This window comes from Leucoraja erinacea, chromosome 24 (genome assembly GCF_028641065.1).
Source record: "Leucoraja erinacea ecotype New England chromosome 24, Leri_hhj_1, whole genome shotgun sequence".
Taxonomy (NCBI): Eukaryota; Metazoa; Chordata; class Chondrichthyes; order Rajiformes; family Rajidae; genus Leucoraja; species Leucoraja erinaceus.
In genome coordinates, this window is record NC_073400.1 from 13047660 (window position 1) to 13074178 (window position 26519).

Consider the following 26519-nt stretch of genomic DNA (forward strand, 5'->3'; position numbering starts at 1 on the left):
GAAGTGCTCAGATACTCAGAGACACAAAAAAGAAGACACTAAGTAACTCAGCATGTCAGGTAGTATCTCTGGAGAACATGGATAAGTGATGTTTCAGGTCAGGACACTTCTTCAGACTGATTGTAGTTGGGGGAGTGAAAGCAACTCTTACATACCCCCTACGTAGTGGTGATAATAAACCTAGCCTTTACAATCTCCCTTTATAACTATGACTCTCGACAGAAAACTGGGATTGTTACTGTATAATCTGCCGGCAGACATGCTGGTCTGCAGGTACGACTCTGTGGTACTAAGTGCTACTTTCATCATATGTTTAAATCTGAAATTGCGGTTGTCCTTGGATTAACCAAGAATTTGAGTACCCCGACAGAAATCAGTAGTGCTAACAGTTCTGGTTCACTATTAGTTAATTAGCCAACTCGTTTCCTCTTACTGCATGTCGACGAGTATCCTAGGGCTCTTCTGCATTCTTAGAATTGTTTAGGTAATGGATTTTAGTTACACTGTATGAAAGAACAAGCCATGAGGAAATTATGTGAGAGTTAAAAACTGGAACGTTTCCTGACTGTACATTGTATAAAAATAACAGGACTGTTCAGAATTAATTTGCTCGTAAATATTTATGGAGTCATAGTTGCCACAGTGGAGCTGGCCATTGGTGAGGCCACACCTGGAGCACAGCATACAGTTTTAAATTCAGTTTTGTTTATTGCCACGTGTATCGAGGTACAGTGAAAAGCTTTTGTTGGGACTCCAGACCTTTTTGGTCTCCTGATGTAAAGAGTGAGACACTTGTATTGGCGGCAGTGCAGAGAAGGTTCACTGGGTTGTCTCCTGGGCCTGTGCTATGAAGAAAGACTGAGGAGGTTCAGGCAATATCAGCATGGATTTACGAAAGGTAAATCATGTCTGACGAATCTTATAGAAGTTTTCGAGGATGTAACTAGTAGCGTGGATAGGGGAGAACCAGTGGATGTGGTGTATCTGGACTTCCAGAAGGCTTTCGACAAGGTCCAACATAAGAAATTAGTATACAAACTTAAAGCACAAGGCATTGGGGGTTCAGTATTGATGTGGATAGAGAACTGGCTGGCAAACAGGAAGCAAAGAGTAAGAGTAAACGGGTCCTTTTCACAATGGCAGGCAGTGACTAGTGGGGTACCCCAAGGCTCAGTACTGGGACCCCAGCTATTTACAATATATATTAATGATCTGGATGAGGGAATTGAAGGCAATATCTCCAAGTTTGCGGATGACACTAAGCTGGGGGGCAGTGTTAGCTGTGAGGAGGATGCTAGGAGACTGCAGGGTGACTTGGATAGGCTGGGTGAGTGGGCAAATGTTTGGCAGATGCAGTATAATGTGGATAAATGTGAGGTTATCCATTTTGGTGGCAAAAACAGGAAAGCAGACTATTATCTAAATGGTGGCCGATTGGGAAAGGGGGAGATGCAGCGAGACCTAGGTGTCATGGTACACCAGTCATTGAAGGTAGGCATGCAGGTGCAGCAGGCAGTAAAGAAAGCGAATGGTATGTTAGCTTTCATTGCAAAAGGATTTGAGTATAGGAGCAGAGAGGTTCTACTGCAGTTGTACAGGGTCTTGGTGAGACCACACCTGGAGTATTGCGTACAGTTTTGGTCTCCAAATCTGAGGAAGGACATTATTGCCATAGAGGGAGTGCAGAGACGGTTCACCAGACTGATTCCTGGGATGTCAGGACTGTCTTATGAAGAAAGACTGGATAGACTTGGTTTATACTCTCTCTAGAATTTAGAAGATTGAGAGGGGATCTTATAGAAACTTACAAAATTCTTAAGGGGTTGGACAGGCTAGATGCAGGAAGATTGTTCCCGATGTTAGGGAAGTCCAGGACAAGGGGTCACAGCTTAAGGATAAAGGGGAAATCCTTTAAAACCGAGATGAGAATAACTTTTTTCACGCAGAGAGTGGTGAATCTCTGGAACTCTCTGCCACAGAGGGTAGTTGAGGCCAGTTCATTGGCTATATTTAAGAGGGAGTTAGATGTGGCCCTTGTGGCTAAGGGGATCAGGGGGTATGGAGAGAAGGCAGGTACGGGATACTGAGTTGGATGATCAGCCATGATCATATTGAATGGCGGTGCAGGCTCGAAGGGCCGAATGGCCTACTCCTGCACCTAATTTCTATGTCTATGTTTTTTCTAATACATTGCAGTTTAGAAGGACGAGAGTTAAACTGATTAAAACAGGTATGATTCTGAATGATATTTACATGATAGATGGTTGGAGAATGCTTCTCCTCAGAGTCTCAGAATAGTCAAAGAGTTGGACAGCACAGAAATAGGCCCTTCGGCCCAACACGTCCATGCAAATCAAGTTGCTTAACCAAGCTAGTCCCAGCTGCCTGCACCTGGACCATGTTTCTCCAAACCTCCCCTAACAATGTAACTGTCCAAGAGTCTTTTACATGTCACAGTTGTACCCATCTCTGCCACTTCCTCTGGCAGCTCATTCCATATATGCACCACCCTGTGCGTGAAAAAGCGGTTCCTCAGATCCCTTTTAGATCTTTTCCCTCTCACCCTAAACCTATGGTCTGTAGTTTTGCATTTACCTTCCCTTGGAAAAATGTCTGTGGATCTTCACCTTATAAGGTCACTGCTAGGCCACCTAAACTCCAGCCAAATCGACCATTTGGTGATTGGAAGAGAGATAGAATGATTATCAAACACACGTCACATTCACATTTGCCAATACTTCGATTATGATGTTATAACTTGAGATAATAAAACGTTTTAGGTGAGACTGTCGGCTGATAATCCTTTCAGCTCTGGAGGAATATTATTGTGAGCGATCGTAGGTACATTTTTCCCTTTTTTAAATGTTGTATTGCCACACGGCACATATTTTTATTACCTAGACTTTCTGCTGAATGCCATTATTTTCTTAGCACTTCGCAACTGAACATCTTTTTTTTTGCAAAGTGAAACACGATGGCAGCAATTCTGAAGTTGTTTTGCTTCACTCCAGAAATTCACCCATGTATTGAGCATGAAGATAGACAAGTCTGTGTCTGTCTTCAGTTTAAACCAGCATCTGCAGTTCTTTCCTACACACTGTTGAACATGAGTTGCCTCTGCAATCTTCACGTAGGCTCCATGACAAGGTTGTGAAGGACTTTCTTCGGAGCTCTTGGGGGAGGAGGTTGGTGGGAGTTGGGCCACATTGTTTCAGGAGTGTCCATTGTTACCACCCTTGGAATATGCTTGCTTTCCAAGTGCACTGCTGGAATTGGATGCTTGCTAGACATCCTTTCAACTTCCGCGCACCAACCACACTTTACTACTATGTGACTCATTCACACCATTGCACCACATTGACAGTTACCAGATCACTCCCCACCTCCAGAGCCGATTATAATCTGTCCCAGGATGATGCAGTGCAATGGGTAGATTTGCTGCTTTACAGCACCAGAGACCCGGGATCGATCCTGACTACGGGTGCAATCTGTATATTCACACGTTCTCCCTGTGACCATGTGGTTTTCTCTAAGTGCTCCGGTTTCCTCCCGCATTCCAAAGATGTACAAGTTTGTAGGTTAATTGGATTCGGTAAGTTGTAAAATTGTCCCTCGTGTGTTAGTGTATATGGTCGCTGGTCAGTGCGGACACAGTGGGCCGAAGGGCTTGTTTTTGCATTATATCTCTAAAGTGTAAAGTCTAAGTAAAGATCAATCCTCTCATCTTCCACCATCCAACAGTGTGATTGTCTTTACTCTACTACCCATTGTCCAAGTCCAAAGCTGTAGACTCCACTTGCCATTGATGGGATCCAATTGCCCAAATCAGTTGCTCCCATTGGCACTAGATTTTCATAGTCATAACAATACTTTATTAGCCAAGTATGTTTTGCAACCTACGAGGAATTTCATTTGTCATACCAATAAAATGCAACAGAACACACAAAATACATTTTAACATAAACATCCACCACAGTGACTCCTCCACATTCCTCACTGTGATGGAATGCGAAAAAAAGTTCAATCTCTTCCCTTCTTTGTTCTCCCGCAGTCGGGGGCCTCGAGCCTTCCGTTGACGGGATGATCTTGGCTCCCGTAGATTCCCCATCACGATTCAAATTCCTGGTCTGCAATTCAGCCCCACCCATCCCACAGATCACCCCCACTTAGCAATGCGCATCATCACATTATCATTCAAAATGCCAGTCCTGAAATGCATCGCCTTCTCTCTAGCTCACAGCCATAACAATGGTCCATGGAACCTGGCTATCCTGATCGCAGCTCCAAGAGGAATACTTACTTAGTTTGACACTTTTTTTCTGATGAAATATCCAATGCCCAGCAACATGCATGGTGATCCTGGGACTTGGGTTGGTAGGTCAATCAACCGTTGTAAATTGCCTCTTGTATGTAGGTGAGTGGTAAAATCTGGAGGTGAGAGGGAACTGATGGAAATCTGGAGAGAAGAAAATGGATCAGTGGAACTGCTGTACGACTTTATGACTTGGATGTAACTTAAGTGTGCAGACATGTCCATTAAGCCCACCTTTTAGTTTAGTTTAGTTTAGTTTACAGATGCAGCTGGTAGTTGCAAGAAGAGAGCATGGCCTGGGTGGTGTGAGTCTTTGATGATATAAGCTTCCTTCTTGAGGTAGCACTTCCTGTAGTTCCCGTTGATGGTGGGGGTGTCGGTACCCTTGATGGTCCAGGCAAAATGCACCATTTTCTGTAGCCTCCTTCGTTTTAGTTTAGAGATACCGCATAAATAGACCCTCGGCCCACTGAGTCCATGCCGACCAACGTGGACTAGCACTATCCTACACACTAGGAACTATTTACAATCTTTATCAAAGTCGTTTAACCTACAAACCTGTAAGTTTTTGGAATGTGGGAGGAAACCGGAGCAAGCGGGAAAAACTCATGTGGTCACGGACAGAACGTACAAACTCTTTACAGACAACACCCGTAGTCAGGATTGAACCTGGTTCTCTAGTGTTGCAGGCAGCAACTCTACTGCAGTGCCACTCCCTTATTACAGCTAGAAATTATCTCAAATTCAATTGTATGCGCCAGTGAAAGTTTAATGAGTGATCGCTTCCGTTCCCTGTTAAACTTAAATCATTAGGCTGAAGGTGAAATCAAACACTGTGTCCCCATATCACTGAGAGTGCAGTTTTATATTGCTCTGTAAATCATCGTGATATTTCTGAGACTCTTTAATTACTTCCATTTCAATTAGATTAAACATTCCAGTCTAAAGGTTCAAGTTCAGAATACTTTATGGTACATAATATTTATATTGTCATTTACCTGAAGTATAATCTTTCAGAAGATAGACACGAAAAAGCTGGAGCAACTCAAAGGGTCAGACAGCAACTCTGGAGAAAAGGAATAGGTGACGTTTCTGGTCGAGCCCCTTCTTTACCCCAGTTTTTTGTGTCTATCTTTGGTTTAAACCAGCATCTTCAGTCCCTTCACTATGTATAATCTCTCAGGACTGGTTTATTAAATGACACCCCCTATTCACGGGTTTGTTATAACAAGAGTTCTGTTCCCATTCTAAAGCCATGGCAATTATTGGTTTTAGGGATCATTAGTCATTAATAGAGGATAAATTGCGGGAGCCCTGGCTAAGATATATGAATCATCATTAGACACGGGTATGGTGTTGGAAGATAGGAGGGTGGCTAATATTGTCCCTCTATTTCAGAAGGGTTGCAAGGGAACCCTTGGAACTATAAATCAATGAGACTAAAATCTGTGATAGACAAATTACTGGAGCGGACCCTGAGGGATAAGGTACAAATACATTGGGATGCATCAGGGCTGATAAGGAATAGTCAACATGGTTTTGTATGTGGGAGATCATGTGTTATGAATCTGATTGAGTTATTTTGAAGAAGTAACCATAAACATTGCTGAGGCCAAAGGTATAGACATTGTCCAGCTGGAATTCAGCAAGGCATTCAATAAGGTTTCATGTGGAAGGCTGCTCTAGAAAAGTTAGATCAGGGATCCATGGAGAGCTAGCAAACTGGACAGAGACAAAAAAAACCTGGAGTAACATGCAGCATCTCTGGAGAGAAGGAATGGGTGATGTTTCTGGTCGAGACCCTTCTTCAGGCTCTGAAGAAGGGCCTCGACCCAAAATGTCACCTATTCCTTCTCTCCAGAGATGCTGCCTGTCCCGCTGAGTTACTCCAGCTTTTTGTGCCTATCTTCGGTTTAAAGCCAGCATCTGCAGTTCCTTCCTACACAAACTGGATAGAGAATTGGCTTCACGGACCGAAGCAGAGGGTGATGTTGTTTCTCGGACTGGAGACCTGTGACTCATGGTGTGCCTCAGGGATCGGTGCTGGTCCCATTGCTGTGTCTGGTTTATATCAACCACTTGGATGAGAATGTACAAAGCATGGTGAGTAAGCTGGCGGAAGACGCTAAAGTGGGAGGTGTTGCTGGTAGTGAAGATGGTTATCTAAAATTACCACAGTATCTCGATCGGCTGGGCAAGTGGGCTGTAGAATGGTTAATGGAGTTTAATGCAGATAAGTGCGAGGTGTTCCATTTTGGGAAGTCAGATCAGGACAGGAGCTTCACAGAGAAAGGATGGGGTCTGGGGAGTGTTGTGGAACACAAGGATCGAGAGTGCAGATCTTGAGGCATCATCTTGGCACATTACCAGCAAAACTGGAGAGAGTTTGAGGTCCCAAACTACCAGGTTTTGTGACAGTTTCTGTTCTCTCACACATCCCTTCTACCTCCCTGTAAAAATTGGGATGGAAGATTTTAACAATGTTCCTACTACTTTGGTTCAGCTGTTAACATGTAGGCAAGTGACCCATTATTGTTGGCTTGTTGTGTGAAGCAGCCTGAATATTGTTGTGATCTGAACCCACATTGACCCGTGGTAAAAAAAAAATCATACCATACCAAGTTAAGAACCGCATTCAATTAAATCATTTGCAGAATGAAATAAAACCAGACAGAATTGTTTGCAGGACCAGAATATTTGCTGTGCCACACCCTCATAAATCATTATTATCTGATATCAAGCTGCTGGACTTTGGCTTGTGAAAATGTCAAATGTTATATTTCGCCTCAACAGTTGTCATCTCTCCACATCCCTTGTTTCAAATTTTTTCCTGTGCCAAGAATTGTAGCATTTGGATGAATGATACATACACTAAAAGTTTTTTTTTTGTTTTTTGTTTATTTTATTAGAAGTACAAAACAGTACAGTGGAACCTAATTTTAGGTGCCAACTATGTCATACCGTAATCCATTCTATGTACAACCTGTAGTTTTATGTTTTGAGAAGGAAGTAAGCAAGACAAGAAAAGAAACAAAAGGGGATATACCGTAAAAATACATGGTAGGGAAAAAAATTCTATGTGTAAATATAAAAAAAAGAAAAAAGTGAAAAAGTACAAATTGAGAAGGGAGATAAAGCAAAGACAGAGAAAAGAAAACTGAAATAGCAATCTTTACGGGAAAAAAAGATTCCAAAAAATAGATGTAGAGACCAACTCCTTAAGAATTGGTCATATTTATCTATTGTGTCTCATTTCTTCAAACGTGCTATGTGTATATTCCTAAAAAAAAGTAAAAATTTAGTATCAATTTCTTTCCAAGTACAAATAAAAAAAAAAAGGAGAGATTGAGGCCCCTTAAAAGATAAATTCCGTTTTAGGTTTTTGACTTGAAAAAATCTATTATATCGGAGATGTAGACTTTCTATCCACGGCATGAACTGAAATCGGCAATCTTTATGGTACCGATAAAATGCATCAACCTCATGATTCCATAAATAGTCGATGAAATTTGAATTGAGACCATGTCTTCCTTAAGATTATTGGTCAGATACTTTTTCTATCCTTATCTTTATCATTCGGAGTCCCAATCTTCTCTTAGTTCTTCAAGACGTGCATTTGGTATTCCATCATCTTTTAATACTAATCCAAATCGTTTTAACATAGACAAATCATTTATACAATGGGAAAGAATGGGAATTAAAACGCTCGAAGATCTGTATGTATGGGGTTGTATTTTTCCAAAATTTATTTAAGTATCAATATTCTTTCCAAAATTATTAACCCATAATTGGATGAAAAAAAACGTTTTGGTCTTTATTTAAATTGATATCTTCTACTATTATTCCAAAATGGAATAATCCATTCCGTAAAAATTTAGGTTCTATTCTTGACTTGCAAAAGTTTTGTAAATATATCAATTTAAAAATATAGATTCGCTCCAAAATGTATTCAACTTTGTTCACCAATCTGTGACAAATGAATGTCAAGAATACCATAGCGTTTTGTACAAAAACAAACATTTATCGCATCTGATATTTTTTCAAAGAGACAATATTGGATAAACCAGAATGGATTATTTATTCAACCTCGTTTTTGAATAATATAGTCTATGTAATAATTTGAATTGAATTAAATTATGTCTTGCATTAATAGAACAATTATGTGTGTTAATCAGATACTTTTCCCATCTATCCTTCGAGATCTTTATCATTAGCTCATGTTCCCAATCTTCTCTTAGTGCTTCTGTCGAGGGACATATACTAAAAGTTAACTAGCTCCAGAGCATTTGGTATTTCCGATTGCCACTGTTTTCTACATTTTTGTCAGAAAGCCAGCGTTTGCTGATTACCTTTTTAACAATTTGCAATAGTCACTTCCAATATTATGCGTGGAGTTAGGGACTGGCACATCTGATGGTCTGTACCACTGCTGGATTCCTCTCTGAACCTGGCTGTGGAGCAATGACTCAGTGACAACAGGGTCTGGAGGCACTTTGCATCAAGCCAAGGAACTTTGACCTCTCGACCATCTCCACAGCAGTTCCGTTGATGAAGGCAGGATTGTGTTCACCTTCTCAGGTCAACAACCAACTCTTTCATCTTGCTGACATTACTTTAGTTTACTTTAGAAATACAAAGCGGAAACAGGCCCTTCGGCCCACCAAGTCTGTGTTGACCAGCGATCACCCCTTACACTAACACAATCCACCTGACTAGGGACAATTTACAATTTTACCAAAGCCAATAAACCTACACACTTACACGTTTATGGAGTTTGAGGGTACCCAGAGAAAACTTTCACGATAACAGAGAGAATGTACAAACTCTATATAGACAGCACTCATAATCAGGATCAAACCCAGGTCTTTGAGGCTGCAAGTGCGCCACCTTGCCGCCCCAGCTGTATTTATGTTACTGATAGCAAATGTATATTCTGTACAAATTGCTTACACTATTGCTCTGTCATTTTTGAGCGAAGAGTAAAGGGCCTGTCCCACTTGCATGCGATTGCATGCGTCTGGCGTGACCAAACGTGGTCGCTTGAGGCATACGGGCCGCTCGGGGCCGGTCCCACTTCCAAACGCGGAGGTGTATAGAGTTGTGAGGGGCTGGTCCCGACATCGCGCGGGGCTCCGAAAATCCCACACAATCCGTAAGTTCCGCGCGCCAACGGCCTGTCGGCCCGCAGGCGTATTGAGGGCGTACGCAGCGTCTTGACGCTGTACACAACATCTTGACGTCGTATGCAGCGTCTAGATGGCGTACGCCTAGCGTATGGCGTTGCGCGATGACATCACCACTCGGCGTGCCATTATGTGATGACGTCACCACCCAACGCCGTGCGACGCCCCAAATTTAGTTGGCCTGCCTCCTGCCCAGCTGATTGGTAAGTATGACACGAATTACGTCACGCGCAAACTTAGCACGTACTTACCGCGTACTTTGTGCGTACTTACCGCGAACCTCACGACGGTGAGAAGAACTTGCAAACTGAAATTAAGACCCAGTGTATCTAGACATTTCTTGAACCACCGTGATGCAATCCTTGCAAGATTGTCGAGAAATATCATTAATATTTCTGTCAATAACTTTTTGTCTATAAAATTTATTAAATGAGTACTAAGGTAAAAAAAGAACCCTGAAACTATACGTCTGGCCTTTAACAGAGGCCTGGATAGAATGGATGCAGAGAGAATGTTTCCACTAGTGGGAGAGTCTAAGACCAGCGGACAAAGGCTCAAAATAAAAGGACATACCTTTAGAAGGGAGATGTGGAGGAATTTATTTTGTGAGAGGGTGGTGCATCTGTGGAATTCAAGGCTGAGTTATTGGGTATTTATGGTAAATATTGACAGGTTCCTGATGAGTAAGGGTATTAAGGGTTATGGGGAAAAGGCAGAAGAATGGGATCGAGAGGGAAAGATAGATCAGTCGTGATTGAATGGCAGAGTAGACTCGATGGCCTCCTCCTGCTCCTGCAAAAAGTAGTAAACACTGCCCAGTCCATCATCGGCTCTGACCTCCCTACCATCGAGGGGATCTATCGCAGTCGCCGCCTCAAAAAGGCTGGCAGCATCATCGACGACCCACACCATCCTGGCCACACACTCATCTCTCCGCTGCCATCAGGTAGAAGGTACAGGAGCCTGAAATCTGCAACATCCAGGTTCAGGAATAGCTGCTTCCCCACAGACATCAGACTATTAAACACAACTTCAAGCAAATTCTAAACTATAACAGCCTTTTGCATTTTATCTGTTTATTTATGTGTATATATATATTCTATGGCATATGGACACACTGATCTGATCTGTATTTATGCTTACAATATTCTGTTGTGCTGCAGCAAGCAAGAATTTCATTGTCCTATCTGGGACACATGACAATAAACTCTCTTGACTTGACATGATGACATGAATTTATACCCTGCATCAGATGGCAAATATACAATGCAGGCTTTGACGAGACACTAGAAATGATTAATATTGAAGTCTTTCTTTTACGTCTGAGCAGGAAAATGAAAGCAACAACAAAGCCAGCAGCAGAGAGAATCATTCAGATACAGGCGGCAGTATTGGCCATCAATCACCTCTCAGTCCTATCCACACTACACACGCCTTCATCAGGTAAGAATGCACTTTAACTGTAAGTTATCCTACATAATGCATTGTACTTTTTTCCTGCTAATGTTATACTGCAGATTCATACAGCACAGGAACAGGCCATTCAGCCCAAGATAGCTGTGTCAAGCAGAATGCCAAGTTAAGCCAATCTCCTCAGCCTGTATGTGGTCCATATCCCTCCATTCTCTGCACATCCTCAAAGTCTCTAAGTACAAATACCAAAGATGTACAGGTTTGTAGGTGAATTGGCTTATTAAATGTAAAATTGTGTGTGTATTATGGTGTTAGTGTGCAGGGATCGCTGGTCGGCGCGGACCCAGAGGGCCAAAGGGCCTGTTTACGCGCTGCATCTCTAAACTAAACTAAACTAAACTAGAAAACTCATCCTTTTTATTGAAAGTTCATAATATTCAAAGTAATTTATTTTAACATAATTCAGCACATTCATTAAGAATGTTCACGTGCTTGTGAACCTCTTCTCAACTATTGATACACATATCAAAAAGTTAAATCAATATCACATAACACATGAAAATCAGTTTCCCTAGATTTGCCTGGAAGTTTAATGGCTTGGTGCAGGGGTGGGGAACCTTTTCATGTTGGAATGCCGCATTAATCTGTAATCTAATAAGGCTGCATCCAAGAAACTTCAATTAGATATACTTCAAAATGTACATTATTTTGTTAAAATAGCCCTCATGACTTACTAATGTTTTAATTGTGGCCGTCAGTCGGGGAGGATTATTTTGTTGAATCTTCTTTTACTCTTTGGTATTTTAAATACTTTCTTTTTAAGATTAAAATTAAAATAATAAATGACGAACAAAAACATATTATTAAAAATAAATGGATTTGTTCTACAAAATTTGGATTCATTCAAAAGGTCGCACTTAATGGCCTAGAAGGCCGCATGAGGCCTTAAGGCCGCATGTTCCCCAGCCCTGGCTTGGTGCTTTGTTTTAAGTGTTATACAATGGAAGGCTTATTTTTGTTCCACATTGAAGCAAAGTGTCAAATATGTCTGGGTTTAGTACAAAGTCTGAAGATTGGACCCGACCCTGAAAAGTTGAGAGGGATAGATAGATCAGCCATGATTGAAGGGCGGAGTAGACTTGATGGGCCGAATGGCCTAATCCTGCTCCTCGAACCTATGAACGACTATAGATTTAATTGATCCTGAATCAGCACCACCAGACTTGCAGGGGAGAGCTGTTGGAAGAATCATCCTGAACTCAAAGTACTTTGAGCATTTATACCTATTAAGTTTCCCGACAGCAGCAGGTGATTAAATGTAATTTCAATGCTTCTAACTACACAGCTTACTTCAATGCTAAATCTCGAGGGACATGGATAAAGTAAATGCTCTCAGTCTCATTCCCAAAATAGAGGATTCTAAACCCAGAGGGTGCAAAGTTGAGGTGAGAGGGGGTATTAAAGAAGGTCATCAGGAATAATGTTTTCACTCAGAGAGTAGTCCACATCTTGAAACTATAGGCTGATACAATTAAGATTTGGACATGGACATGCATAGGAAGGGTTTAAAGGGATATGGTCCAAATGCAGGCAAATGGGGAACAACCCCAGTAGGCCAATTGGCCTGAAAATAGACACAATGCTGGGTAACTTATCGGGACAGACAGCCTGTCTGGATAGAAGGAATGGTTGATGTTTCAGGTAGAGACCCAGCCAAATTGGCCTGTTTGGACAAGATGGGCCAAAGGTCCTGTTTTCATGCTGTATAGCATTGTTTACATGCAGGAAATATGACAATGAATTGACACATAGGCGAGAGTAAATCATGACAGGAAGTGTGGGCACAAAACAAACAAATAAACAAGCACAATTTCTATTTGTTTGATTTATGCATTAAAAGGTAAATAATGTCTAAATCCAATTTCCGGGCTTCCTTTCTCCCTTTCCTCTGAGTGGCACTCCATCTTGTGGTCACATTGGGAAGTGCTGAAGCTCATCCCTATCAGTGATGAGCGTCAAGAGAGTTATATTGTGGATGCTGGTGTAAAACAATGGAGCCGGCAGATGCTGGAATCCTGAGCTAAAAATAAAAACAAATTGCTTGAGGAACTCAGTACGTCAGGCAGCATCTATGGAGAGAAATGGATAGGCAACATTTTGAGTTGGGATTCTTACTCAGAGTAATGGAGTGGAGGGGAGATAGATAGAGATTAAGAGAAAGGGTGGGGGGAGATTTGGCAAGTGAGAGGTGGATAAAGTAAAGGATGGGTTGTTTGGCAGATGAATCAGGTGACAAGAGAGAAGAGGAAGATAGTAACCAAGGTTGGAGGTGGTGAAGACAAAAGGTGCAAATGGTAGATGCTGATAAGGAAGGAAGGTGGGGAATGTAATGTAGGATAAGTGGGAGGTGGATAGAAGGGAATGCGTGATGGGATAAGGATTCTTTAGTCAGAGGGCGGTGAATCTGAGCAATTCAATGCTATAGATGGCTGTGGAAGCCAAATCATTGGGTATTTTTAAAGCAGAGGTTTAAGGTTCTTGATTAGTAAGGACGTCAAAAGTTACGGGGAGAAGACAGGAGAACGGGAAATGTGGGAAAAATCGATCAGTCACGATGGAATGGTGGAGCAGACTTGATGGGCCGACTGGCCTAATTCTGCTTCTATGTCTTATGGTCGATGTGAGGACGGTGAGTTTTCCTGGGTATCATTGCTCGGGAAGATCGATGCTGTGTTACGATATGATATAATCTGGGTTTGTAGCTAAACCTCTACTCCTCTTGCCCACCCACAGCTTAGGAAAGCCCAAGGAAGTAAAAAGCCGAACAAAACTTAAAAAGCAGCTGAGTACAGAGAATAATGAGTGCCCTCGGGAAGAGAATGACAGCAGGAAGATTGAAAACGATGTCCACAAACCTCAGACAAAATCAACGGAGATCCGAAGGAATGAAAGAGGAAGATATGAGAAATTGCAGGAGGATGCCGAAACGAGAGAAAGCAAAAACAATACAAGGTTGCAGGTGTGACATTGAATCAAAATCCAAAACCTTGCACTCCTCACAATAGGACAGTTTAATTTAGTTCAGTTTAGTATAGTTTAGTTTAGTTTGGTTTGGTTTGGTTTGGTTTGGTTTGGTTTGGTTTACAATACAATACAATACAATACGGTTTTATTCGTCACATTGCACATAAAGTGCAAGTGAAATGAATTTGTCAGCAGCGGTACAATGATAAAGAACACACAAACACATTAAAAATGTAACACAAACATCCACCATAGCATTCATCACTATGGTGGAAGGCACAAAAATTGGCCAGTCCTCCTCCATTTTGCCCCGTGGTCGGGACCTCAACCCTCCGCAGCCATCGCTGCGGGCGTCCAGATGGTAAAAGGACAAGGTAAAAGTCAAGGTAAGTGCAGAATTGGCTCTTCCCCACTGGAGACCGCGGCTTCAGGCTGGTGTAGGCCGCAGGCCGGCGGTCGAAGATTTAAAGTTCACGCCGCAGCCAGGAGCACCGCAGGCCGCAGGGCCGACAGATGAAGCTCCCCTCCAGGGGTCCCCGGCAAGGTTTAGTTTAGAGAAACAGTCTGATCGGCCCACCGAGTCTGCACCAACTTGCAATCCCTGTACACTCACACTATCATACATACACGAGGGACAATTTACATTTTATTTACCGAAGCCAATTATACTAACCTGTACTGAAACGGAGCACCTGGAGAAAACCCACGCAGGTCACGGGGAGAATGTATAACTCCATACGGACAGCACCCATGGTCAGGATCGAACCCGGGTCTCTGACGCTGATAGGCAGCAACTCTACCTCTACCGCCACAGTTAGTAGAACCTCACCTTTCAGTACTGGTGGGAGGGATGGGAACAGAAGGATAAAGGGTAAGTTCATATGTTCCTAAATTCTAGAAGCAGAATTAGGCCATTCAGCCCATTAAGTCTTCTACGCCATTCAATGATGACTGATCTATCTTTCCCTCTCAATCCCATTCTCCTGCCTTCTCCCCAAAACTGCTGACACCCTTACTAATCTAGAATCTGTCAATCTCCGCCTTGAAAATATCAATTGACGGCCTCCTCAGCCGCCTGTGGCAATTAATTCCACAGATTCACCACCCTCTGTCTCAGATGTCTTCTAGTTTGCATTTGGTCTCATCCTGACAGTGGAGAAGGCCAAGTATAGATATATCAGTGTGGGAATGCAAAGATGCATTGAAAGGTTATACAGCCTCAAGATGGCCATTGCAGACAGATTGCAAATACCTGTGGTGCAGCCAGTGTAGTTGCTGCCTCACATCACCAGAGACTCAGGTTCGACCCTGACCTCCGGTACTGTCTGTGTGGAGTTTGCACGTTCCCCCTGTGACCCTGCGGGATTCCTCCACATGCTCTGGTTTCTTCCCACATCCCAAAGGTGTGCAAGTTTGTGGATTAATTGACCTCTATAAATTGCCCTCAGTGGATGAGAAAGTGAGATAACAGTAGTAACTAGACTAAATGTGTGATCGATGGCCAGCATTGACCCTGTGGGTCGAAGGGCCTGTTTCCATGTGGTATCTCTGATTTAAAACGAAGCAAATTTAAAAAAAAGATAATGGTTGTTAAATGATTGTTAAATGATATTTCAGAATGAGAAATGTGGAGTACAACAGGAGAGAATGGAAAATGCCGCTGAACATTCCAGATCAAACAGCAGCCCCTTCCATCGTTCCAGCCCAAGAGCTGCATCTTTCAGAGTGAGTATTGCTTTTATAGTGATGGAATCAGCTAGGTTCGGGTAGCTGCTCTTTCCAGATTCGTAAATGACATGTTGCCTGGAATCCAAACTCAAATACAAATTTCCTTACTTAAGCAAAGTAACGCTGTCACATTGCACTTATCTGCTCTGCCTCGAATAAACATTGGAAGATCAAGGAACTGTTGTGAAATATTTATATTATTGACATTCATTAACAAGGCAATGCAGTAACACTTAAAGGATGGTACTCCTTTGAACAATACAGCTAATGTTAGGAAGTAAAGTAAAATAAAGTAAATAGTCACTCGAGCGCTAAGCTTAGGGGAAATTTGTGTCAAATATTTGTTCTTTATTATGGCTCAACAACTTGAGATAATGAAGTATGGTTTTGGTTTTAGTTTTAGAGTTACAGCGTGGAAATAGGCCCTTCAGCCCACCGAGTCCACGCCGACCAGCGATCCCCGCACTCTAACACTAAACTACGCACACTAGGGACAATTTACAATTTTACCAAGACAATTAGCCTACAAACCTGTACAGCGCCAGAGACCTGGATTCGATCTTGACTACGGGTGCTGTCTGTATGGAGTTTGTACGTTCATCCCGTGACCACATGGGTTTTCTCTGGGTGCTCCGCTTTCCTCCCACACTCCAATGACGTACAAGTTTGAAGACTAAATGACTTTGGTAAATTTGTAAATTGTCTCTAACGAGTAGGAAAGTATTAGTGTGTAGGTTATTGCTAGTCAGCGAGGACTTGGTGGGCCGAAGGGCCTGTATCCACATTGTATCTCTAAAGTCTAAAGTCTAAAGTTATTACAAAGTCTTGGCTTAGAAGAGGATCAGATTACACACTTCCTCTATCATCACTTCCTTTTACCAACTCTGCAGTTTCTCCACTAAGTCTTCGGCCCTTGACAATCTGATGGCTATATTACGCACAAACAACAATGAAAACCCAGGTATTTTTCAGTCTTATGGGCCTGACCCACTTAGGCGATTTTTCAGGCGACTGCCAGCGACTGTCAATTTTCCGGCAGTCGCCTGAAAAACCGGCACCTGGAACGGCGACTGTCAGAGTGGAACACACACGCACACACATGGCTTCCTTCACCAGCCCATTATGCAGGCAGGGTACAGGGCAAGCAGGCGCTGTCTGAGTGAAATTCACACGGTGCAAAGCCAAGGGGATACAGACACACATGTACGGTAAGCCCTTTAAAAGAGAATGTTGGGGGGAGAAGAGGGAGAAGGAGGGAGAAGGAGTGGAGACAACTTTTAAGAAGCCAGAGATACACGGCTGTGAAGCTCGGCGGACCTTAACATATCGGTCGGCTTTCCTTAGTTCTGAAAACTACTGCTTATGTGTATTTTTCCCAAATGAGCCAATGAAATGCACTGGTCAGCAACGGCTACAAGCTACGAGAACCGACGAGAGTTCTTGTCCTCATGGAAACCCACTAGGACCGCCTGGCGACCCACATATGGCACGAGAATTCTCGTTCCTCTCCATGTTGGCTTAATTCTAGTCGCCGCTAATTTTTCAACATGTTGAAAAATTTGCGCCGCCGATAATGAGGCCGCGACTAGTTCCCAGAATGCGGGAACTCCTCGGACCATGAAGGCGACTCCCCGGCACTACCACCCGCGAACATGTGGCGACTGCAGGTGCCTAAAAAGTCGCCTAAGTGGGACAGGCCCATTAAACCTGCACAACGTACGCTTGCCTCTATAGCGAACCTCTCCCCATTGCACCATATCAAAAAAGGGAATGAAAATCCACCAACCTTGGATTAACACTAAGCATCATAATTGAATTCAACACATCTAATGCTGTCATACAGTCGGTGAAAATGAGAAGCTGAGAGGAGAATGGGGGAAGAAAAATGTAGAACAAGTATAATCGATGCACTGGTTTTGTTTTAGGTTACAAATACTGAGGTAAAAAGTCAACCATTACAAAGAAGGTGAGTGTTCTTAACTACTATTAAGGTCATAAGTAAGGTCATGTGATAGTAGAATTAGGCCATTCGGCCCATCATGTTTATTCCACCATTCAATCATGGCTGATCTATCTCTCCAACTCCATTCTCCTGCCTTCTCCCCACAACCTCTGACACCGGTACTAAACAAGAATCTATCTATCTCTACATTGAAATTATGCACTGACTTGGCCTCCACAGCCTTCTGTGGCAAAGAATTCCACAGATTCACTGCCCTCTATCTAAATAAATTTCTCCTCATCTCCTTCCTAAGAGAACGTCCTTTAATTCTGAGGCTATGACTTCTAGCCCTACACTCTCCCACTAGTGGAAACATCAGCAGTGACTAGTGGGATGCCGCATCACCTCAGTGGGGAAAGACATCCTCCTTTTGCTCCTTGCTATTAGAGACTTTAATAATAGTCCCAATTTAATGACAATCTTTGTCAAATGTGAGGTGGTTTTATATTCTTCATAATTCATTTAATGGGAAATACATTCAAGACCAGCATTTTGCCCATTAGTTTGGTTTAAATTCTTACTTATGTGCTGGAGCTCAGATGAGCCTCTCCTCACCAATTTAGTAAGAATATGGTACATTTCTATTTTCTCTGTTTGGACAGCTATCTGGCTGAGTGAATGGTTTGACTTTACTTCAACTTGCCTTACACTTATGCCATTGAAATGTACAGAAAGGAAACTGAGTAGGTTCTTTGAAGGGAATGTGATTAGATTACACCCCATACAGTGGCAGGATTGTGAGAAACTAAGATTCATCATCATTCCATGAGGCTTCCTGTACTTAAACTTGCAATGACATGCTTCAGTATGACAGGTTTGGATACGGTAGACAAAAGAAAGCTGTTCCCATTAACTGGTGCTACAAGGACATGGAGATACAGATTTACAACGGTTCAACAATGGATCCATGGATGTTATTAAAGAACTTTACTCTGGGGTGTTAATAGATTGGAAATAGGTGCCTGGTGTAGTGTCAAACGCTCATCATATGTTAACCCAATCAATCCTGAATTTACCTCTATCATCTGGCAAGATGAGGGAGACTAGGTTCATAGAAAGTGCAAGTCAGCTAGTTCCTTCCAAGTCAAACCCGATCTGAATTGTTGGTTCTTCAATTTGCTGGATCTATATCCTGGAATTCCTTACTCGACAACTGGTTCTGTTCCAGAGGTTTGGTCTGGAGTTAGTGATGGGAATTAAAATATGGTCTTGTAGTAAACATCCAATTCCATGATGGAATGTAAACAAATATTGATAGCAATTTTGGTCACCATATCTGAGGAAGATTGTGCTGGCCAAAGATTGCCTTGGAGGCCAAGTCATTGGGTATTTATAAGGCACAGATTTACAGATTCTTGATTAATAAGGGTGTAAGTGTATATGGGGAGAAGGCAGGAAAATGGTGTTGAGAGGGAAATAGTTCAGTCGTGATTGAATGCTGCAGAAGAGGTGAATGGCCGAATGGCTTAATTCTGCTCCTATGACTTATGAACCTAAAAGATTTGTGAGATGCTGCTGACAAAACCTTGATCTGCAACTTCAATCCTGTTTCACACCTTTAATTTTATCCTCTGGCCTTTGTTCCAACCATCTGTCTATTAAAAACCTCTCTCGCCTGTATCCATCTATAATCGGTCATGCTTTGCCCCGCCTCTCCTCTCTCCCCGCTTTCAATCCTATCCCCCTCCAATCAAGCTGAAGAAGGGTACCGACCCAAAACATCATCTTTCCATGTTCGCCAGCAATGCTGACTGGCCCGCTGAGTTACTCCAGCACTTTGTAGCCTTTTGTGTAAACCAGCATCTGCAGTTCCTTGTTTGGAGTCATAGAATCATGATTATGGAAACAGGCCCTTTGGCCCAACATGCCCACTCCAGCCATTATGTCCTAACTACATTAGTCCCATCTGCTTGCATTTGGCCCTTATCCCTCTAAACCTGTCCTACCCATGTACCTGTCTAAATGTTTCTTAAACTTCTTTACCCCTTCACCTTGAACCTATGCCCCCGGTTCTCGATTCCCCTGCTCTTGCCAAGAGATTATGTTAATCTACATGATCCATGCCTCTCATGATTTTGTACTTCTCTATATGATCACCACTCATCCTCTTGCGCTCCAAGGAATGGAATCCTAGCCTGCTCAACCTCTCCCTGCTCAACCCTCGAGTCCAGGCAACATCCTCGTTTCTACAAGGTCTTGATGTGGTCTGCAGGACACAGAGCCCTGCTGGAGGTGGGAGTGTTCATTGTGGTAGATGTGTGCTGGTCAAGTAGACTCCTTTGCCTTGGATTGGACTAAATGTTAGAGTTTCATAAACGTGTTGGAGCAAAAGTACCCCAGACAAACGAAGAGTAATCCAACACATAAATTGTAATTGTAATTGTAATTAATTTATTAGCCAAGTATGTAAAAACATGCAAAGAATTTGATTTGCCATACAGTCATACCAAAAAAAGCAACAAGACACACAACTACATAAAAATTAATATAAACATCCACCACAGCGCACTGTGATGGAAGGCAATAACGTATTATCTTCTTCCCTCCTTTTCTCCCGCGGTCGGGGCAGTCGAACCATCCGCAATCGGGGCGATTGAAGCTCCCGTGATCGGGGTGGTCGAAGCTCCTGCGGTTGGAGTTCCCGTTAATCCCTGACAAGGAATCGTAAGCTCCACGATGTTAAGTCCACAAGCTGCTGCGGTTGGAGCTACCGAAGTGGATCCCCAGTACAGGGACTGCCAGCTCCACGATGTTAGGCTGCAGTGCGGATGGAGATAAGATACAGAAAAAGTAATATTTCTGTCGAGGAAAGAGATTTAAAACATTTTTCCCCCACCACCCCCTACATAATACAAAACTAAAGATACACTAAAACACGCATTTAACAACAAAAGAAGAAAAGGATGAGACTGACTCTGCCTTGTAGATGGCAGAAAGGCTTTGTGGGGTTGGTAGGGGAGTCACTTCGCACAGAACCCAGATCCTGGTTTACAATCAGATATTACATACATTAGTGATATTATTGAACCACATTTGGTGTTGATAATTAAAAGCCTCCAGCCAGAATATATTTTCTGTCTTTGCTTCACTGAGTGCTGGTTTCTGGTGGTAATAGATGTGCAAGTCAACTGATTCCGAGGCTATTGTTGAGAGCAGATTGCCCCTAATCTGTAATCTAGATGCACAGCAATGTGGTGGAGGCTTAACCATCCTCTGAAATGTTTTCTCAATTGTACTAATCCACTGTTGTAACAAAATAGAAGAATCCATTCAGAAAAAAATTGTTTGGCATTGACTATTTATTAAGGCAATATTATATTTTAACTAATTTCTTCCGCCTGCACCTGATGCATATTCCCCCATTCCTTATATATCCAAAGGCCTTATATATAATTATCATTAATTCATAAAAGTCTTTTAAATGCCACTATTGTATCTGCCACCACCACCACCACCCCTGGCAACATGTTTAAGATTCCCACCACTCAGTGTAAAGCAAACAGTTACCCTGCACATTTCCTTTAAACTTTGCTCTTCTCACCTTAATGCTATGCCCTCTAATCTATGATATTTTCAACCAGGCAAAATAGTACACTCCACTCTACACTATGCCTCGCATAATGTTTTTATTTCTATCAGGTCTCCTCTCAACTCTGAAACTCCAGAGAAAAAAAAATCAAGTTTGTCTAATCTTTCTTTCTAGCTAACACCTTCTAATCCAGGCAACATTGTGGTAAACCTCTTCTGCACCTTCTCCAAAGCCACCACCTTCTGTAATGGGGTGACCAGAACTGCACACAATTCTGCAACGGCGTCAAGGGACTAAGTAATCAGATGCCACACCAGAAATCAAGCAAGCAATATTCATGTTGCATATGCATGTTCCCATGCATAAATTCATATCGTTCATCGAATGCCCCAGAATTCAGAATCACCGTTCTTAAGTAATCCTTTAAGTGGCAGGTCAGTCTCAACCAACACGGCTGAGAATTGTCTTATGATATACTCATTATTAATTCCACACTCCACACTGTCTCACAGCAACAAGACACATCATTGGGGAATGGTATCAATGAACAATAATTAGTTATTCACACTTGTTGGTCAACCGTAATGAGTGAGGGGTTACCATACTGATTCTGATCTTTGCTAACAGTGCCAGTGTGAGGATCCCTGCCAGAACATCCTCAGGAAGAATCGATGGTATACTTGAGAAGTATGCAAAAGCAATTGAGGTGAGCCATACCAAGCCTTGCAGTTCTTTATAGTGCCTGCAAGTTAAACTATGTGGGTTTATATGAAATTCCAGTGACCAGTGTGATATAGTCCTTGAGCTTCTGCACCTTCTCCAAAATCACCACCTACTGAAGAAGTGGTGATGAAGAAATTTGGCCAGTTAGGTAAGAAGGTTATCAACCCAAATTTTCATCTATTCCTTTTCTTCTAGCTGACCCGCTGAATTACTTTAGCTTTTTGTGTCTACCTTTGGTTTAAACCAGCATCTGCAGTTTCTTCCTACTCATGGAGCTTACAGCATGTAATTAGGCCTTTCAGCCCACCCTATCCATGCTGACCAAGTTAGCACATTGGGCTGGTCCAATTTCTCTGCATTTGACCCATGACCCTCTAAACTCTTCTAATATATACAACTTTAAAAATATATTTTAAAAATAATATGAAGGAAAATTAGGATGTGGCATTTTCCTGTGGATTCACAGAGCATGTAACTCATCACCGGAATGTGGTGTTGAGGCCAACAACATGTAGTGGATACGAGGAAGACAGTTCTGCATTTATTCTACCCATGTGGTCACCTAATTATAGGAAGGATGTCAACAAAATAGAGAGAGTACAGAGGAGATTTACTAGAATGTTGCCTGGGTTTCAGCAACTAAGTTACAGAGAAAGGTTGAACAAGTTAGGGCTTTATTCTTTGGAGCGCAGAAGGTTAAGGGGGGACTTGATAGAGGTCTTTAAAAAATGATGAGAGGGATAGACAGAGTTGACGTGGAAAAGCTTTTCCCACTGAGAGTAGGGAAGATTCAAACAAGGGGACATGACTTAAGAATTAAGGGACTGAAGTTTAGGGGTAACATGAGGGGGAACTTCTTTACTCAGAGGGTCATGGCTGTGTGGAATGAGCTTCCAGTGAAGGTGGTGGAGGCAGGTTCGTTTTTATCATTTAAAAATAAATTGGATAGTTATATGGACGGGAAAGGAATGGAGGGTTATGGTCTGAGCGCAGGTATATGGGACTAGGGGAGAATACGTGTTCGGCACGGACTAGAAGGGTCGAGATGGCCTGTTTCCGTGCTGTAATTGTTATATGGTTATATGGTTATATGTGTCTGTCTCAACAAACCACTCAGACTCATCCCTACACTGAAGATGGACACTAAATGCTGGAGAAACTCAGTGGGACAGGCAACCTCTCTGGATAGAAGGAATGGGTGGCGTTTCGAGTCAAGACCCATCTTCAGACTGAGTCAGGGGAGAGGGATATACGGAGACAAGGAAGTGTTAGGTGTGAAAATTAGACAAAGGGGGTGGAGAAAATGTAGAATAGATCATTGTTAGCTGGGAGAACAAACAGAGCAAAGCAAACAGAGATAAAATGTAATCGAGAACAGTCAAACTGGTCGGTGAACTGGGAAGTGGGGAGGAGTGGAACGAGAGGGGGAAAACAAGAGTTACTTGAATTTAGAGGTCAATATTCATACCGCTGGGGTGTAAGCTGCCCAAGCGAAATATGAGGTGTTGTTCCTCCAATTTGCGTTGGGCCTCACTCTGACAATGGAGGAGGCCCATGAGCAAAAGGTCAGTGTGGGATTGGGAAGGGGAGTTAAAGTATTTATTCTCCTTCTCTCGTCCTTATACTTCTAGATACAGGGCCTGATCCTTACCCTAATGGTCTCAGACTGACTGGCACCTAGCTAATCTGCAATGCTCCTGTCCTACTCTGTGCCACTGATGTTCCCTGAAGGAGGTCCTCTAACAAAAAGCTACCACCATATACCAAATGTGTAGCATGCCTAAACGTTGCAATTCGATTTCCAAGCAAGAATGGGTGGCACATTGATGCAGCAGTCGAGTTGCTGCCTTACAGCGCCAGAGATCCAGGTTCGAACCTGACTAAGGGTGTTGTCTATATATAGTTTGTACGTTATCCCTGCATCCGCATGTGTTTTCTCCGGGTGCTCAGGTTTCCTCTCACGCACTTAAGAAGTGCAGGTTAGGAGGTTAATTGGCTTCTGTAAATCACTCCCAGCAAATAGGATGTGAAGTGTTTAATAAGGAACTGCAGATGCTGAAAAATCGAAGGTACACACAAAAGCTGGAGAAACTCAGCGGGTGCAGCAGCATCTATGGAGCGAAGGAAATAGGCAACGTTTCGGGCCGAAAGCCTTCTTCAGACTGAGGAAGGGTTTCGGCCTTAGCAGCCATAGATGCTGCTGCACCCGCTGAGTTTCTCCAGTTTTTTTGTGTAAGTAGGATATGAAAGTGGGATAACCTTAAACTGGAGAACAGGTGATCATTGGTTGGTGTGGACTCAGCGGGCTGAAGGGACTGTTTCAACACAGTTTCTCTAAACTAAAGTTTCATCAAAACTTCAGGCGTTTTAATGATTTTTCTTTAATATTTATTTTTAGAAAAGTGATAGCGTCAAGTCAAAGCCATCTGCTTCAGATTATCTGTCCCGGCCATTGGAAGGTGTTGCAAGCAAACGCTGTGTCTTTGAGAAGGAAGACATGCAGCATGGCAGTCCTCGATATCCAGTGACCAGAAAGGTACAGTGGGAACCTTGTGGGTGGAGGTTATACATACACACTTGCATGCAGCAGGAATGGGTTTTTTTAACACCAACAATGGAATCAATTGACACAGAAATATCAATGAAGTAGGTAGAATGTGTGTCCACTGTATTTGCCTGGAAGTAGGTTTGATTGTATATTAATTGTGCACAAATATAAGTTTCCTACTTCTTCAACACACTGGAAAACAGCCAATGGTAAAGCAGACTTTTATAACTACAAGGGAAAAACATAGGTTTCAGTTAATATATTGGTCTTCTAACTTTGTTACCTTTTAGGATTCCTCCTTAAGCTTTCCGCCAGATATAGTCTAAACTCCTTCCAACACTTCTCAATTGTTGACTACAGTCATCGTCAATTATAATTACCAAATATCAGTACAAATTTCAGAAGTGAATTGGGTGCAATTATTTAAAAAATTGCCCCTCAGGTTCCTGTTAAATCTTCCCCCTCACCTTAAACCTATGTCCTCTTGTTCTTGATTCTCATACACGGGGTGAAAGTCTCTGTGCATTTATCCAATCTATTCCATACTTTGCACTTACCCCATCTAGTCAAGAAAAGACAAGTCAAGTCAATCAACCTGGCTGTTTGTGCAGATCACACAGTTGATTATGTCAGGCTCCTTGTTGGCTACTTAATGTAATATGTAGTTTTGTGGGAAATATGGTGGAGTAATTGTTTGGAAACTCAGCGGGTGCAGCAGCATCTATGGAGAGTTTGTGGAGTGGAGTTGTGGAGTAATTGTTTGGCTTTTCACTTATTTATGCTGTAGCGTGATTACTGGCCACTTGGGGGAAGAGGTGTAAAGCTAGTTCAGTCAACTTGTTCTCCAGAGATGCTGCCTGATCCGTCCGATGAGTTACTCCAGCTTTTTGTGTCTATCTTCTCACTGTGTTCTAGTTGGCACGGGTGAAATCAAAACTACGCCATAGGCTCAGAAACAAAAGGAAAATGATTGAAGTAGTTTGGGGTTTACACAGGTGTTCATACAGGGAGCGTAGATGTTGAGAGCAATTTCATGGGCATGAGCATTAGAGCTCACATTTCATCCTTGTATGTTGAGCGTGGAAATGACACATTGATTTAACATCAAATTATTTGCTTCAATAATTTGCTGCCGAAGTAAATGATTAACCGCATTTCTGTCTCATGGTGTTGAGCATTTAGAAAATCCCAACCACTTGATAGACAAGTAAATACACTTAGAGTAGCAAACAAAAGATTCTTTAAAAGCCACAAACTATTCAGTTGCCTGAAGATCATAGTGTGTGGCATCATGTCTGTGTGCGCTACCCAATCCAATTTCGATGAAAAAAAAATATGCATGTGAAGATAGTGTGTGTGTGTGTGTGTGTGTGTGTGGGGGGGGGGGGGGGGGGGGGGGGGGGGGGGGTAGAGAATTGCACCAGTTACATGAACTCTGTGACTTTTAGTTTTGTGTTAAATTTGCACAGAGGATGTCAATCAATATTAATATTGGTTTTCAAATGATGAATGATCAGGGGATTGGACAGAGGATTGCTTAGAAGAGAGTGGGACAAATTGATGAGAGAGAAGAAGCAGGTTGATAAAAGATCAAGCAAGTGGAAAGAGTAAACTATTGAAATCATTAAAGAGCAGGTTTAGAAGATAGCAAAACCTTAAAGGGCAATGAGAAGGTTAACTAATGAAACACAATAGATGGGTTTTCATCAATATTTATGAATAAGATAATTTAAAAAATCATGCAATTTTGTTTAAGTAATAATGAAATGAATTGGTCCACAACCTAATTATTTATGATACATCAGATCTTTGCCTATAATCACATTTTGCACTTATTATTACTTTAATTCAAGGAATTTGTTTTATTTAAATATTTTATTTAAATATTTTATTTAAATAATGTACTCCAATTGACTTTGAAATGCATTAAAGCTTGCTCTTCCTTTAGATGCATTGAGTAGTGAAGCAGTTATTTTTTTGCAAGAATATCTTCTGCTCTGCTTCATGATAGGTTCAGTAGAAATGGATATGTGTGATGACCAGATATTTACCTTCCT

At 42.2% G+C, this 26519-nt stretch overlaps 1 protein-coding gene across 4 annotated transcripts in view; it reads left to right on the forward strand.

Moving 5' to 3' along the window:
• Positions 1–26519, forward strand: part of LOC129708654 (ladinin-1-like) — an 86297-nt gene that overhangs the window by 43316 nt on the left and 16462 nt on the right. For all 4 annotated transcript variants that reach the window (XM_055654545.1, XM_055654546.1, XM_055654548.1 and 1 more), the window contains 6 exons: positions 10826–10938; positions 13702–13927; positions 15550–15657; positions 17586–17626; positions 21819–21897; positions 24313–24450. In XM_055654545.1, coding sequence (XP_055510520.1) covers positions 10826–10938; positions 13702–13927; positions 15550–15657; positions 17586–17626; positions 21819–21897; positions 24313–24450 — 705 coding nt within the window. The remainder of the gene's footprint in view (positions 1–10825; positions 10939–13701; positions 13928–15549; positions 15658–17585; positions 17627–21818; positions 21898–24312; positions 24451–26519) is intronic.